This window comes from Lepidochelys kempii, chromosome 14 (genome assembly GCF_965140285.1).
Source record: "Lepidochelys kempii isolate rLepKem1 chromosome 14, rLepKem1.hap1, whole genome shotgun sequence".
Classification (NCBI taxonomy): Eukaryota; Metazoa; Chordata; order Testudines; family Cheloniidae; genus Lepidochelys; species Lepidochelys kempii.
In genome coordinates, this window is record NC_136393.1 from 3321104 (window position 1) to 3336158 (window position 15055).

General features: G+C 60.8%; 1 protein-coding gene across 1 annotated transcript; it reads right to left on the reverse strand.

The window, feature by feature from the left end:
* Positions 1-8665: 8665 nt before the first annotated feature.
* Positions 8666-12408, reverse strand: GPR142 (G protein-coupled receptor 142). Its single transcript, XM_073310905.1, has 2 exons — positions 12270-12408; positions 8666-9546 (listed from the first exon to the last, which is right to left on the reverse strand). Exons 1-2 carry the CDS (start codon positions 12406-12408, stop codon positions 8666-8668), a joined length of 1020 nt encoding a protein of 339 aa, XP_073167006.1.
* Between the last annotated feature and the right edge of the window lie 2647 nt (positions 12409-15055).

Consider the following 15055-nt stretch of genomic DNA (forward strand, 5'->3'; position numbering starts at 1 on the left):
GCTGTCGAGAGGGGCTGAGCGCCGAGCCAGGCTGTGCACCGAGAGATCGACCTGCGGCCAAAGTCTAACAGCCCCTACCCACTGGACAAAGGTCGAGCCGTACATGGTGCCGCTGCTCAGAGACCGCGCCTAGGCTCCTCCGTGCCTTCCTCCTGCTGCTATCGCAGGGGAGGCTTCACACCGCATCTCTGGAAATTCACAACCTTCCTAACAGGCAGGCCGCCATTTGTATAGGTCCTACAGAAACTGTCACCGGATTCCTCCTGCTGAGCCCAGGCATCTGCGCCAGCCATGATAATACACAAAGAGATACAAATAAATCGGAGCTATTGCCTAGCACCACGGGCTCTGGTTGTTTGCAGGATCGGGCCCTAATAAGGAAATAATTTCCTTTCACTCTGCTGAGAAGGAGAGAGAAAAGATTCACTGCTAAGTCAAAATTGGCTGCTGGATTTCTTTGCAGGCTAAACTTTCCTCTCTAGTCATGCTGGTTTTGGTTTGTATCTAGCATAGAAAATCAGCCAGCATATTCAGGGTTCCTGGCTCTCATCGGCTTGAGTCACCACTCCATTGTTATTTGAGCGATTCCTTTGTTTGTTTTAAGTAAGCAGAAAGACTCACCTTCAGGGGAAGGTTATGACACTTTACTTTGAAGGATGAGCGGCCCAGTGCTTACACTGTGGATTCAGGGACACATTCCTGTCTCAGCTGGGCCTGTCCAGAAATCAGCCCCTCGGTGGAAATGCACAAAGTTTGCCGATTTTCATTTTCCTCTTGCAAAAATATAACTTAGTTGCTAAAACAAAGGGCGGGGGAGTTTTTCACCACAGGGTGAACTGGGCAAAATTCAGAGTTATTATGTGTCCTATAGGAGCACCCAACTGAGAGCAGGGCCCCACTGCAAAGGCATGGAAGGAGAACCAGTCCCTGTGCCAAAGAGCTTACAATCTAAACACACAAAAGGGCGAAAAAACAGAGAAAAAGTGGTGTGGCCAAGGTCACCCAGTGGCGGGGGGCGGGGGTGGTGGGGGGTGGTGTGGCAGAGTCAGGGGTAGAACCCAGGTCTCATGAGCTCCTGAGGCCCCAATGCTTATCAAAAAATCCCACACACACTACAGCACCCCATAGCAGGCCCCCCAGACTCTCCATTGCCAGTTGCAGCTTGTTGGCTTATAGCAGCTGTATTCATAAAGATGCACCCTCCCCCCCCACACCCTTCACCAGCACCTCGACCTGCACACATGACTCGCCCCAGCCTGCCCAGGCCTGGCATGGTGCAGAACTGGACACAGGGCTAGTAAATCCCCCGGAAATGTTTATGAGATGCGGTTACTTTGAGTGGACAGTGGGCAGGCACCTCCCCGCAGCGTTTAATAGCGAGCTAATCTCTTCACAAATGTCCCTCAAATGCCAAAATTAATGGGCTGACAAATATCACCGGTTCAGTCCAGGGCATCCCCCGCCCCCCAGCCCCCGCCCAGTTATATGAGCGTGAACAAGGGATGGGGCCAATTCTCAGACAGTGCAAAGCAGTGTCACACCGTCGGCTTCAGCGAAGTGTCTCACCCAGGGGTGCTAGCAGCAAGGCAAAAGCCCATGTCCCTGTACCCAGCCTGGATCGAAGTGCCGTGAGCAGCCTGTGAGGGGATCCTGGCAGCCATTTATGCCAAGGCCCCGTGCTACCCAGTCAGAGAGGGCCCACTGGACATGGTGACAGGGAGCCAGGGCCGACAGGCTCACCGCCTAGCTACAGTGGGCTGAGCACATATCGGCTGGGTTCCTAGCAGACGAGCATCCTCAGCGCGAGTGGCACGGCTTGACCCACCCCACAGTGGTGGGTCCAGCAGAGAGGGGAGGATTGGATGGGCTCTGGAGACAGAACTCCCTGCCTGACCCCAGATCAAGGCTGAGTTCGAGGCACATTTCTGGGGGCAGCTTTGCCTGACGTCCCGCTCCATTCCACCTGCCTTGGGGGCATAGGAAGGACGTCAGCACTGCGTGCAGGACCATGGGGCAGAGAGGGAAGGTTGTTGGGTCAGATGCTGCTCTCACCGGTGCAAATCCGGAGCAGCCACTCCAAAGTCAGTGTGCGGGCTGAGACACCCTTGTCTCTGATGGGTGCACAGCCAACCCCTGGCTCTGGTAGCCTCCTGCGGGCCAGGGCAGCCTGAGAGGAGAGTGGATGGCACACAAAGCTCTGGATGGAGACTATGGACCTGTTACGCCGACGGCTGCAGCACTGGGGTAGGGCTCCAGCTTCCCCCCGAAGGCTGTGGAGGGTAACGGCTAAGTCATGCCTTTGGTGAAAGGTAACAGGACTGGGTTGGCGGGTCAGCAGGCCCCCTCTGCCCCGGGCATGCCATGCTGCAGACGCCCAGGGGCTCTGATGAAAGCACGCATCGCCTTGTGTGTGTGGGTTTCTCCCACGGCTGGCCCCGTGTGCCAGCAGGACTCCCAGGGTGCCGAGCTGCATGGTTGATGCAGACTGAGTGTGGGAAGCACGGTCTGGCTTTGGGAATTACTCGGCGGGATTACGCTAAGGATCTTAAAGACGACTTAGGATAGGAAAGTGGGGCAGACAATCTTGGCATGCTGCATGGCTGAGCCCATGGGGATGGGGGTGGGGATGGGGGCGGGCGCCAGGTGAGCTGCTCTATACAAACCAAAACGCAGCCATTCCCTGTTCCCTCCCGCGCAGTCACAGCCCAGAGGGGCCAGGGCAAGACTCCAGCAGCTTCGCTTCGTGACAAAGGCCATCCCGGGCTCAGCGCCGAGACAGGAGCCCTGCAGTGGCACCAAGAAACAGTGCCCCGCTCCCACACTTACTCCAGCGTAACCCCCCGGCGGCAGGAGAGGAGGGTCGAGTGCGTAGAGCCCTCTCCGCTCAGTCCCTCCCTCCCCACCCTCCAGCTGTAAAACAGGGATAACTGCACGGCCCTGGCGCGCAGTGATGTGTGAGGATAGATACATTAAAGACTGTCAGGTGCCCAGATACCACCATGGTGGGAGCCTAAAAGTACCTACAACAGATGCATCCACAGTGTTCCTCTGGCTTCACGCTGGCACAGCAGGGACCGGGCCTGGGCTAGCATCCACCTCTGGATTAAATATACAGGGGAAAAAAATCAAAGCAATAATCACACGTGGCGTGTAAAGAATTCCATCCATGCGGCTCAGTGCCTTCGCAACAGCCGGCTCCCTGCATCAGGGGAGGCTTCTATCCCCCTTTCACAGAGGGGGAAACTGAGGCACAGAGCGGCGAGGGGGGATTAGAGCTCTTGGGACAGGGCCCATCTAGGTCCAACACTGAAGAATGCTGTCTTTGCAGCCCCACCTCCCACAGAAGCAAGCAGGATGATTAGGGAGCAGCTTTCTGTCTCCAAACCCATTAGGACCTGGCGTCTCCTCAGCCCGGCTTTAGGGATGGAGAAAATGAGGCCCAGAGAGAGGAGGGTGTGACGAAGTGGGCCTGTTCTTAATGTGTCCTCCGAATAGTGTGGGGGTGCCTCAGTTTCCCCTGTGCAGTTCTTAAGTATCTAGGTGGTGGGGTAAGGGTGTATGATCATTGCAGAGCCCTAGAGGGCAGGTGTGTGCAGGGGTCTGGACACAGAGAATGGCCGACACCCTATTTCCTGGCAACTGATGGCCTGGGCCCTTCCCCCCCTGCAAGGTGAGAGCTAAAGGGTTGGAGAACAAAGGAATCAGGTGACCTCCTGGCCCGGGAAAGGAACAAAGCCCAGAGGAGGAGGGGCTGGAGGGAGTTTCAGTTTGGGGCTGGTTGGGACATGGAGTGAAGTGCAGACGTGGTTGTCTGGCTCACTGCCCCCCAAAATGGACCCAGCTGAGGGGTCCCGTTCTCTGCACCTGCAAGCTCTGTTTTAGACCATGTTCCTGTCGTCTAATAAACCTTCTGTTTTACTGGCTGGCTGAGAGTCCCGTCTGACTGCGAAGTTGGGGTGCAGGACCCTCTGGCTTCCCCAGGAGCCCCACCTGAGTGGACTCACTGGGGGGAAGTGCACGGAGGGGCAGAGGATGCTGAATGCTCCGAGGTCAGACCCAGGAAGGTGGAAGCTGTGTGAGCTGTGTGTCCTGAAGACAGGCTGCTCACAGAAAGGCGACTACCCCAGAGTCCTGACTGGCTTCATGGGGAGCAGTTCCAGAGCATCGCCCAGGGACTCCGTGACAGAGGGGAGTTGCCCATGGTCACCCAGGAGAGTCGGGCTAGTCCCCGGGCCTCCCAGCTCCCAGCCCAGCCCCTGACCCTTCGGGCCATGGTGTCTCAAAGGGCAACATCAGGCTCGGCATGGCGCAGCCGGAGCAGCCGGTGCTGTGCTCCTGTCCCAGGAATTCGCCCAGCTCCATCCCTGCTAACGAACCCTGAGCCCAACCTGGCTTTGGGAGGCAGAGACAGGCAGGGGCAGCTCCAGCCCAGGCAGGTTTGGGCTCAGGGGGCCCCAGCGTGGGCCTGGAATGACTGAGCTGCAGGGGCCCTGGGGTACTCGGGGGCCCACGAGGCGACGGTTGGCAGCTTGGCAGAGGCTGGCTCAGCTTCGCCTGGCAGCCGAGTGCTCCCCACAGCCTCACCATCACCAAGGTGACATCTGGAGTCACGGAGATGGCACGATGCCAGGCCTGGGCTGGAGGGCACTGCCACTTGAAGCCTTAATGAAACGCCAGCAGGAGTGCTGGCAGCCCCTGTCCGCACCTCCGCAGCTGCCTGTTGGCAGAGTGCTGGGGGTCAGCGAGGGCTGCAGCTGGGTGTGCAGATAAATCTAGATACGCCCGCCCTTCCCCTGGGCCTGCCTTCCCCCTCCCCGCAACACACTCCATCCCGCCCACTCCTCCTCCTGGCCCTCTAACAACCCGCCCCCCTCCTCCTCCCTCCCTCTCACTGCAATGCTGCAGGCCCCCCTCTTCCCAGGGTGAGGAGCCTTAAAAAAACAACAACCTTGTCCCTTAAAAAAAGCAGGGGCTGCCAAGCCAATATACCGCACGTGCCCTCCCTGCTGAGACAAGTGGGCAGGAAAGACAAGGCCCTTTGTAAGGGCTGCAGGGCCAGGCTGGGATCAAGGGTGTCTCCTCCAGGGGGTGAGTGGCTGGGGGGTTATGGTGGCAGGGTCGGATCCTCAAGCTCGGCGCACGGGGGTGCTGAGCTCTTCTGAAATACAGGCTGTCACGGACTCACAGATCATGCCCACTCTTGACCCCGTGCGGACGGTGGGGGGTGCCCCTTTCAGTGAGACAGCCCTTCTCCCGGGGGGTCCCCTCTCTCTCGGGGTTATGCCCCTCCACCTCCTGGAGCTGCACCTCTCTGAGCCTTAACACGCCTGTTTCTTGCCGTGGGCCCCCTCAGGGAGTCCACTCGCTCTGGACCCCCGGGGCCTCCACCCCCCGAAGGGGATGATGCCCCGCTGTTCTCTATCCCGGAGAGACTCAGCCAGCGTAAAACAGGAGGGTTTATTGAGCGTTGGACACAGCCCAGGAAACTCTCCGCACCTCAGGCTTGGCCTCCCTCAGCACAGCACATCCCAGTCTCCCCTGTATCGAGGGGGACTCTGCCTGCTCCCTCTCTCCAGCCCAGAGGCCCCCCCTCCCCAGGCTTCCCAGCTGGGCATCTGAGATCACCGGCCCCAAGCCCTGCCTCTCTCCATTGTCTTGTCTCCAGGTAAACAGGGTCGCCTGGGCCCCCTCTCCTCTCTCCGCAGCCCATTGTCCTCCCACTGGCCAGACCCGGCTGGGACTCCTGAGCTGGGCTCTGGGTCACCAGGTCCCCAGTTGCTGGGGTCTCCATTCTCCACGCCAGTGGTTGGGGTCCCAAGTTTCCTTGCCGGTCCTCTGTAACAACAAACTCCCTCTCCCATCACCTCGTTAAACCCGTAGCACCTAGGGAAACTGAGTCTCACCCCCTCTGCATGCAAACCATAGGAAAACCAAGAAAAACCCCCATAGGAAACAACCAAAAAACCAAGAAACTCTCTCACTTTGTCACACAAGCCCTGTGGGTGGACCCAGGGCGCCTGGGCTCCCTCCTGCCTCTGCCCCAGACTCACCACGGGGCAAGTGGCTCACCAGCTTGTGCCCGCCACTCATTCACTTGTTGAAAGTGCTTGGTGAGCCTCCTCCGGAAAGTGCCAGGGAAGCCAACGGGCAGTTACTCGGCGTGGGGAACCCACCCCAGCCTGCTGGGCCATCAGCCCAGCTGCCAAGCCCCGCTGAGGAATGAATGATAAAGGCACCTGATGTTTCAATCTCAAACTATGCCCAGGGGAGCGCTGTGCCCAGCACTGCCATGCAGCCCCCTCTGGGGTGGAGCGTGGCTGCTGTTTATCTGCCATGCCCAGGTGGTGGCAATGAAAGGGCAGGTCTGCGGTGGTGTGAAGGGAAGGGTTTGGGCTGGGAAAGCAGAGTGCCACTAAGGGTGACACGGGGAGGAACAAGTGACTCATCCGTGCCTGACTCCAAGGCAGGGGTAGGAGTGGGTGGGGGAAGGAAGGGGGTTCCTGCAAGGAGCCTGTCTGGCTTTGCCCTCCCTCCCGCTTCGCTGGGAGAATGGGTTCATCTGGCTGTGCCGGGGCTGCTGGGTCTTCTGCCCTCTGCTGGTGGCCCGGAGATGGATCGGACACGGGGCGTCCCCATGCAGGCCGGCTTTGGTCACCCCCTTCACCCGTTGCCATTAGTGTCTGGGGTGACCAGCTGGAGACCCTCTGGCCTGGGAACTCAGCCCCCTGCCCCTCCTGAGATGAGGCCCATGCGATCGGGCTGAGCTGCCCAAAACTGGGGCGAACGTGTGAAAAGGCAGCTGGCAGTAGGCTGGTGTAAAAGTCCCGGGGAGAGAGGGGGCGCTGGGCTGGGAGAGGCACTGGAAGGGTGGCTGCGGGAGCTTGAGGCAAACGGCGGAGGGGGAGCCCAGGGTGTAGGAGGGGGTCACTCGCTGGCACTGGGCTCTGGGGGCCAGGGATGAAAGAAATGTCTGGGAGATCCGGCTGGGGCATAGCTCTGCGAGGAGCCAGGTGTGGGTGCGCTGGACAGGCAGCTCTGAAAGCTGGGCTCTGGCCAAGGTGACTCGGGGGGAACCTAGCTCCTTCCCAACCCGAAACTGTGCTGTTGACGCCCCTCAATGCGGCCCCGCAGCCCCCTGGCTATTCCAGCCGTGGGTCTCTTCTACCCCCACCCAATCTGCCCACGGCTCACAGTCCCCACCCACTGGGGCAGGTATCAGGCCCCATGGGCTAGGAGAGAGCTTGCGCGGGAGCTCTGAAGTGAGGATTTTCTTATCGTAGGGTGACTTGTGAGGGCCAGGGCTGTGCCTGGTGGGTTATTGTAGGGGCACGCAGGGCTGTACATAGTGGTATGTTATTGTAGGGTCTCCTGGGCCGTGCACAATGCTTTATGATAGGGTCCCTCATGGGCAGCGGGGCAGCCGGGTGAGGATGCGTCATGGAGCCAAGCCTGTGCGTTGCAGACCCATTCGGGCTGGTTGTATACAGCCTTGAGTGGGAGGGAGGCCAGACTCCCCCCGCTCCCCCCCCAGGACACGGCGCCAGGTTTGCTCTGGGAAGAACGAGGTCCAAAGCGAGAATTTTGATCGTGACCTGGAGGTTTATTGGCCTTGCCCTGGCAGTGTGAGGCAGGGCCCTCGCCACGGCCCCACCAGCACCAACTCTGCCCAGCGCTCCCGGCTCATCCGTTGCGCCCAGCTGCTGCGCCAGGCGCTAGTGCTGTGATACGTGGTGGAGCTCGCGTGGGCATCACAGACATTTTCAGCCGCAGGAAGCCGGTAGCTCAGCTGGTCCCAGGGCCCCAGAACATCCAGCTACACCAGCGTCCCCCAGGCAGAGCACTGCGTGCATGGCCCTTTGCTCCAGGAGCGATGGGCAATAAAACAGAGAGAGATTAAATGCTCTGACCTGACCGAACTGGGATCTTGGGGGGCCAGAAGCGGCAAATGGCCAAGCGAGCAGTCTTGCCTAGTGGTTAGAACGGGGAACTGTTTGCCAGGGTTCCTGGGTTCCATTCCCGTCCGGGTCGCAGCCTTGCCAGGTAACCATGGGCATGTCCTTTAGTTCCACACCTTCTCGGCTTCCCCACCTGACAATCCAATGTCCTTGGGGTACGTGTTACAACTGCCGGGCTTCCAGTGGCATGCTAAGGGCTTAGCACCCCCTGCAGGATCCCCAAGCAACTGTGTGTCTCCTCCCTCCGGCCCCAAGCGTTAAAACAGGCCTCTCCACAGTCTGACCAGTGCTGAGGTCCCAGATGGACCTCATGGGAGAGCGGCATTGGGTGGAGCGGCCTAGTGCACTAGGCCTGGCACTTGCCCAATATGGTCTCGTGGGCACAGGATCAGGACGGCCTGGTTCCCTTCCACAGTCAGAACATGAGTTCACAGCAATCACAGATGCCTCAAGTCAGGCCACCAGGTCTGAGCATTCCTGCTCTGTTGGGGCTACTGCACCAGCTGGCATCTTGCCCATGCCAACTAGTGCCAGCTGCCTCCTATCCAGCCAGTACACTGTTGCCCTGGCTGCTGCACGCCCCATCTCGCCCTCTGCCCAAGCCCCTCGGGGGCTGGGATGCGAGGGGCCTGGTGGGAATGGGGTAGCCAAGCTGCACATTCCGGTGACTGGGAACCCTTTGAGAGCAGGACCGCACCAACGCTGTTGCCCTAAAGGGACACACTCTCCAGCAGCCCCTGCGGTTTCAGAGCCGAGTGCAGAAAGCCCCCGTTGTTGGGCAGCTGGCCGTGCCCGGTGCAGAAAGGACTGCAGGAGCGGATCACCTCACTGGCCGTGCGGCGGAAGGTCTTGCTGACGAAGCAGTAGAAGAAGAAGTTGACGGTGGTGTTGAGCATGGCAATCATGTTGGCTAGGTTCAGAGCCACGTGCAGCCTCTGGTCCTTGCTGGTGGAGCCCGTGTAGAGGTGGAAGAGGATAACGCACGTCCGGGGTGCCCACAGCACAGTGAAGATGGTGGTGACGGCCATCAGCATGGCGATGGTCTTGCCCATGCGCCGGCGGTGCCCGTCCACCCGCTTCCCCCACTTGAGCTTGCAGACGATGATGGAGTTGGTGGCCAGGAAGATGCTGCAGGGGATGAAGTACATGGTGAAGCAGTGAACCCACTTGAGGACCTTGTCCACGGTGGTGGGCGGCTGGGAGTCGTGCCAGATGTCCAGCCACCAGTAGAAGGGGATCCCGGTGGCCAGCGCCGTGCCGAAGACGGCGGCGATGATCTTCCGGGTGCGCTCGGGGTAGGAGAGCATGCGGTAATGCAACGGGTGGCACAAGGCCACGTAGCGGTCGGCCGTCAGCAGCACGGTCACCCAGATGGAGGCGTGGTTGGTGGCAAACTGCAGGACGTTGACGGCGTGGATGAAGGCGTGGGGCCCCTCACGGGCCAGGATGGCCATCTGCAGGATGAAGCCCATGAAGATGATGATGACCTGGGTGAGGATGTCGGAGGCAGTCAGGGCCAGCAGGTACCAGTAGGACGATTTCTTTGTCCTGACAGCCAGGCGGGACAGGGCAACGGCCGTCAGGATGTTAACTGGAGCAGGGACAAAGCACAGTAAGAAGTTGAAGGTGTTTGCCCAGCACAGAGGGAAGGTCTGAAATTGGCCGGATCTAGGGATGCCCGTGCTCCTAGAGCAAAGCATGGCTCCATGCAGCATCTGGGGTAACCTGAGCATCTGCCACCCCATCTCAAGATCTGCAGGGAGATGCCATCTGTGAAGTTACTGCTTGCAAGGCAACCCGGCACGGAGCTGGAGAGAGGAACCAGCATCCTCCTCTCTCAATCTCGACATTCGCTGCTGGGTCCAGGGAGACTGCCAGCTCCTGCACTGCTGGGGCGGCGGGGGGGGAGGGGGGGAACGTCTTGGCTGAAAGCAAAGTGCTAGGTGCTGGGAATGGGCCAGGGCTAAGCTGCACCTGGGGATGGAGGCTGGGCTGAGCTGGGCATCTATAAATACCACTGCGCAGGGCGCATTTGCTGGTTAATCTCTCCTCTGGGTCAGCCTGAGAGATGCAGATGCCGTCTGTCCCTGAAAGCAGCGGCAACTGGGCCTCCGCTCACCTAGGTTTGACGGCCCCTTGGGCAAAGCCAGCCAGGCAGAAATTAGCCAACCTTTGGGGGCCGCCAGCACGGTGCCCCCTCCTGGCAGGCCTGCTGTAATTGCAAGCTCAATTGTGTACAGTGAGTGAATGTTCACGCCACCGTAACCTAGGAGAACAAACGTTGCTGGGCAAAGGTGCAAAGGGGAGACAGACAGACGGACTCAATCCAAGCAGGCTATAACTCCCGCTCCTTGAGTTATCCTGTGTCTACCCCTCTTCCCCCAGGGTTCTTTTCCTCCCCACCTTATTTCTTCCCTTCCCCTCTCTCCCTTCTTTTTCCTTCTGTCTGATAAGCGTCTGGCTTAGCCAGCCAAGACAGTATATTTTGCAACAGTGCTGGGAGCCTGTGACCAGAAAGGCAGCAAAATGCAAGGTCCTAAATGGCCCATCGCTGGTACAAGTTTGCCAGGGCTCAGGGTGGCTGATCAGATCGTGAGCTGGGCCTGGGTCTTTTCAGCAGCGAGGCTGCAAGTGAGAGTTAACACCAGAGACTGAAGCTGCATTTTCTCTCATCGCCGTTCTTCTCTTTCCCCTTTTGTGGGTCTTTGTCTTGTCCTCTAGGAAACGGGATCGGACTTTAACAGCAGCACCAGCTCCAGCCCACTCACTAAAGTAATTCCTTCTCCCAAAAAGATTATTACCGTCTTTAACACCATCTAAGAGACGGTCAGACAAGGGGGGGTCTTTCTAAAATCTCTCTCCAGCTACAGGGAAAGGGAACAAGGGCTGTCAAACTGAAAGCTTTACTCAACCCTTTATATTCCAAAGGCTTTCACTGTTTTTCCTTCTTTTCTGTACCGTTACTAACGGGTGAAAAGGCTGTTGAATGGTGTGTTTGCCATGGTGCTAAACGGGCTCCGGTCTCTGGGTACCAGCCCCCGGACTGGCACTGTTTAATGCTGCCCAGTGACTGGGTCACATTATCTCCTTTGGCTCTTTGGGCTCATTTATTCCATCTAAATGCACACACCAGGCCCTAGCTCGGCAGGTCGGGGAGGAAGCTACTGGCTTGCTGGGATGTAGCCCCACAGATTTAGGGGCCTGGATCCCTCTCTTCCCACCATCGCTGGAGGCGAATGTTTTTATAAAGACGCTCTGGCGTCCCAAGGCTCCCCTCCAACACTTTCTAAAGCAAGTTTCATGTTTTCATTGGGAAATTGTAGTGAATTTATACTTTAAAACAGGTTAAAAAAATGAAACAGGTTGAAATGGAAACAAAATGTTGCAAAATGATCAGAAGGTTTTGATTGCCCCGACGCGACGTCTCGGTTCGCAAAAACATCGGAGCTTCCAACCCCTCCTCCTGTTCTGGGACGGGGAAAACCCCCAAATGGTGAACTCCCCCAGGCCGGGAAAAGTACTTCCCACCCCACTCCAGCAGCGCTAGCCTGGGGGTGCAGCAGGGGAGTCACGGCTCAACTGGCCACCAGAGGGCACCAGGACAGGCCAAACGCGGGGATGGAAACGGCAAGCTAGGGTGCCAGCAGTCTGCTCTCCGTCCCGGGCACAGCTGTGCCCTCGGGTATGGGCCTGTGGCCTTGTGCCTCTCACAGGAGCTCAGCCCCTCTGAGCGAGGGCAGGACGTGATGGCCACACCCAGCGTCCTCCCTGACTGCCCCCCAAAGGGGGCACAATTCTCAATGCCAACCCACCAGCCTGGGCGCCAGGGGGCCCTGGGGAGCCCGGACAGCCTCACACCCTCAGTTGCGGCATCCTCCTCTCCTCCCACACTCCGGTGTGTGGGCATCCCTTGCTCGGGCTGCCCGACCCCTGTACTGCCCCCGCCCATCGCTCGTCTCTGCCCCAGCCCGGTCCAGACGCACAAGGTCGGCATGAAGCATTAGACCTAGCACAACCCCCCCCCGAGATCAGGGGGGCCAAGCCACCCAGGATGCAGCCCTGCTAGCTCCAGGGAAGGCCCCCAGCGTAACTGGTGCCGTCGGCAGGGCGGAGGGACCCTCTCCACCTGGCCGCTTGGTGAATCCCCTGGGCTAGGCAGCCTCCCGGCAAAATGCACCGCAGCCAGTCCCGTCCCTTCCCCCCAGGGGTGAGGTGGTGGCTGTGTCTCTGGCAGCCCCGAATCCCTGGCTCCGGAGCAGCACCAGGCGCAGTGGGGCAAGGGAGCCCTCCCCCCCCACCCCGTCCCAGCCTTACCTGGCAGCCCGAGGCCCAGCAGGACGCTGTAGTAAATGACGGGGACGATCTCCTCCCCGCAGAGTGGCTGCTGCTCCCACTCCCGCCGCTCGGCGTTGCTCACCCGGGCCCCATCTGTGCTGTTGGGCAGCAGGATCATCGTCCTTCACCATTGGCAGCTGGCGGGGGAAAGCCAAGGGCATCAGGCCACGCCACGGGATCCCCAGCAGTCTCTGCTCAGCGCCAGAGCGCTGGGCTCGAACCCTGCCCCAGGCCAACGCCGGGGTGAGCCAGTGTGGGGTGTGGGCCAGACCCCACGATGCTCCTCACAACTGGTGTCTCAGGACTGGAGTAGGGGGTGGGGGAGAGCAGGGTCGGGAGTGAGGGGCGCCGGCAGAGCTGGGCTAGCAGGGGGCCGCGGGTCGGGAGTGAGGGGCGCCGGCAGAGCTGGGCTAGCAGGGGGCCGCGGGTCGGGAGTGAGGGGCGCCGGCAGAGCTGGGCTAGCAGGGGGCCGCGGGTCGGGAGTGAGGGGCGCCGGCAGAGCTGGGCTAGCAGGGGGCCGCGGGTCGGGAGTGAGGGGCGCCGGCAGAGCTGGGCTAGCAGGGGGCCGCGGGTCGGGAGTGAGGGGCGCCGGCAGAGCTGGGCTAGCAGGGGGCCGCGGGTCGGGAGTGAGGGGCGCCGGCAGAGCTGGGCTAGCAGGGGGCCGCGGGTCGGGAGTGAGGGGCGCCGGCAGAGCTGGGCTAGCAGGGGGCCGCGGGTCGGGAGTGAGGGGCGCCGGCAGAGCTGGGCTAGCAGGGGGCCGCGGGTCGGGAGTGAGGGGCGCCGGCAGAGCTGGGCTAGCAGGGGGCCGCGGGTCGGGAGTGAGGGGCGCCGGCAGAGCTGGGCTAGCAGGGGGCCGCGGGTCGGGAGTGAGGGGCGCCGGCAGAGCTGGGCTAGCAGGGGGCCGCGGGTCGGGAGTGAGGGGCGCCGGCAGAGCTGGGCTAGCAGGGGGCTGCGGGTCGGGAGTGAGGGGCGCCGGCAGAGCTGGGCTAGCAGGGGGCCGCGGGTCGGGAGTGAGGGGCGCCGGCAGAGCTGGGCTAGCAGGGGGCCGCGGGTCGGGAGTGAGGGGCGCCGGCAGAGCTGGGCTAGCAGGGGGCTGCGGGTCGGGAGTGAGGGGCGCCGGCAGAGCTGGGCTAGCAGGGGGCTGCGGGTCGGGAGTGAGGGGCGCCGGCAGATCTGGCAGGGGGTACACAGGGGGGTCAGAAATGCTGCAGCTGCTTTCATGCTCGGAGGTGGCACTGACCCCTTCCCCCCGTCCCCGTCCCTGGAGCTCCAGAGCCCTCGGGGGCCCTACATGTGCTGCCCCACATGGGGCTGAGTAGCTACTGAGCTCTGTGATTGGCCAGCAGCCTTTACGGGTCCAGCACTGCGATTGGCTGAGCAGCTGTTAGCGCTAATTAAAACACCCCGGGCGTGGCTTCCCGCCAGCCGTTACTTCATTTGCAGCCCTGGGCTCCCAGCGGCTGGTTCAGGGACCGGCTTGGTCACCGACCGGGTGCTGCGAGCAGACACGACACAGGCAGGCCCCAGCCACTGAGCCATGATGGGGCGAGGGGTCCTGGCTGAGCCGGGCAGGAGCCGGGCTGCAGCCTGCAGCCCCCAGAGCCTGGAGCAAGGCCTTGCCCGGCCCGCGGTGCTCCCAGGACCCTGGCCCTGAAGTGGGGAGCTCACGTTAAGCCCAGTGCATCCCCCAGCTGAGCCCTGATTCGGGCAGATGGGAGATCTCCCCATGCCCCGTAGGTGGGGGCCGTGCCAGGCTCATTGCCACTGTGGACTGGTGTGGACGGGGGGACCTGTCACACATGCACATGGGTTACATGAGCACGTGGGAGCACCCGTGTGTAAGCGCCAGAAGCAGAATTTACTAGCTGCACACAGCACGTCTCAAAGGGGGCATTTCCCAAGCTAGCCCCTGCCAGTGACGCTCTGCAGTGCTGCGAGCCCCTGCCAGTGACGCTCTGCAGTGCTGCGAGCCCCTGCCAGTGACACTCTGCAGTGACGCTAGCCCCTGCCACTGACGCTCTGCAATGACACTAGCCCCTGCCAGTGACGCTCTGCAGTGACGCTAGCCCCTGCCAGTGACGCTCTGCAGTGACGCAAGTCCCTGTCAGTGACGCTCTGCAGTGACACGAGCCCCTGTCAGTGATGCTCTGCAGTGACACGAGCCCCTGCCAGTGACGCTCTGCAGTGCTGCGAGCCCCTGCCAGTGACGCTCTGCAGTGACGTGAGCCCGTCAGTGACGCTCTGCAGTGACGCGAGCCCGTCAGTGATGATCTGCAGTGACGTGATGCTCTGCAGTGCTGCGAGCCCCTGCCAGTGACACTCTGCAGTGACACTAGCCCCTGCCACTGATGCTCTGCAGTGACGCGAGCCCCTGCCAGTGATGCTGTGACGAAGTGGGCCTGTTCTTAATGTTTCCTCCGAATATTGTGGGGGTGCCTCAGTTTCCCCTATGCAGTTCTTAAGTATCTAGGGGGTGGGGTAAGGGTGTATGATCCTTGCAAAGCCCTAGAGGGCAGGTGTGTGCAGGGGTCTGGACACAGAGAATGGCCAACACCCTGTTTCCTGGCAACTGATGGCCTGGGCCCTTCCCCCCCTGCAAGGTGAGAGCTGAAGGGTTGGAGAACAAAGGAATCAGGTGACCTCCTGGCCCGGGAAAGGAACAAAGCCCAGAGGAGGAGGGGCTGGAGGGAGTTTCAGTTTGGGGCTGGCTGGGACATGGAGTGAAGTGCAGACGTGGTTGTCTGGCTCACTGCCCCCCAAAATGG

Coding starts and splice junctions, on each gene's coding strand:
- GPR142 (XM_073310905.1), bottom strand. CDS start 12,408: ATGATCCTGCTGCCCAACAGCACAGATGGGGCCCGGGTGAGCAACGCC. Junction 9,547..12,269: donor GCTGGGCCTCGGGCTGCCAG/GTAAGGCTGGGA, acceptor TCCCTGCTCCAG/TTAACATCCTGACGGCCGTT.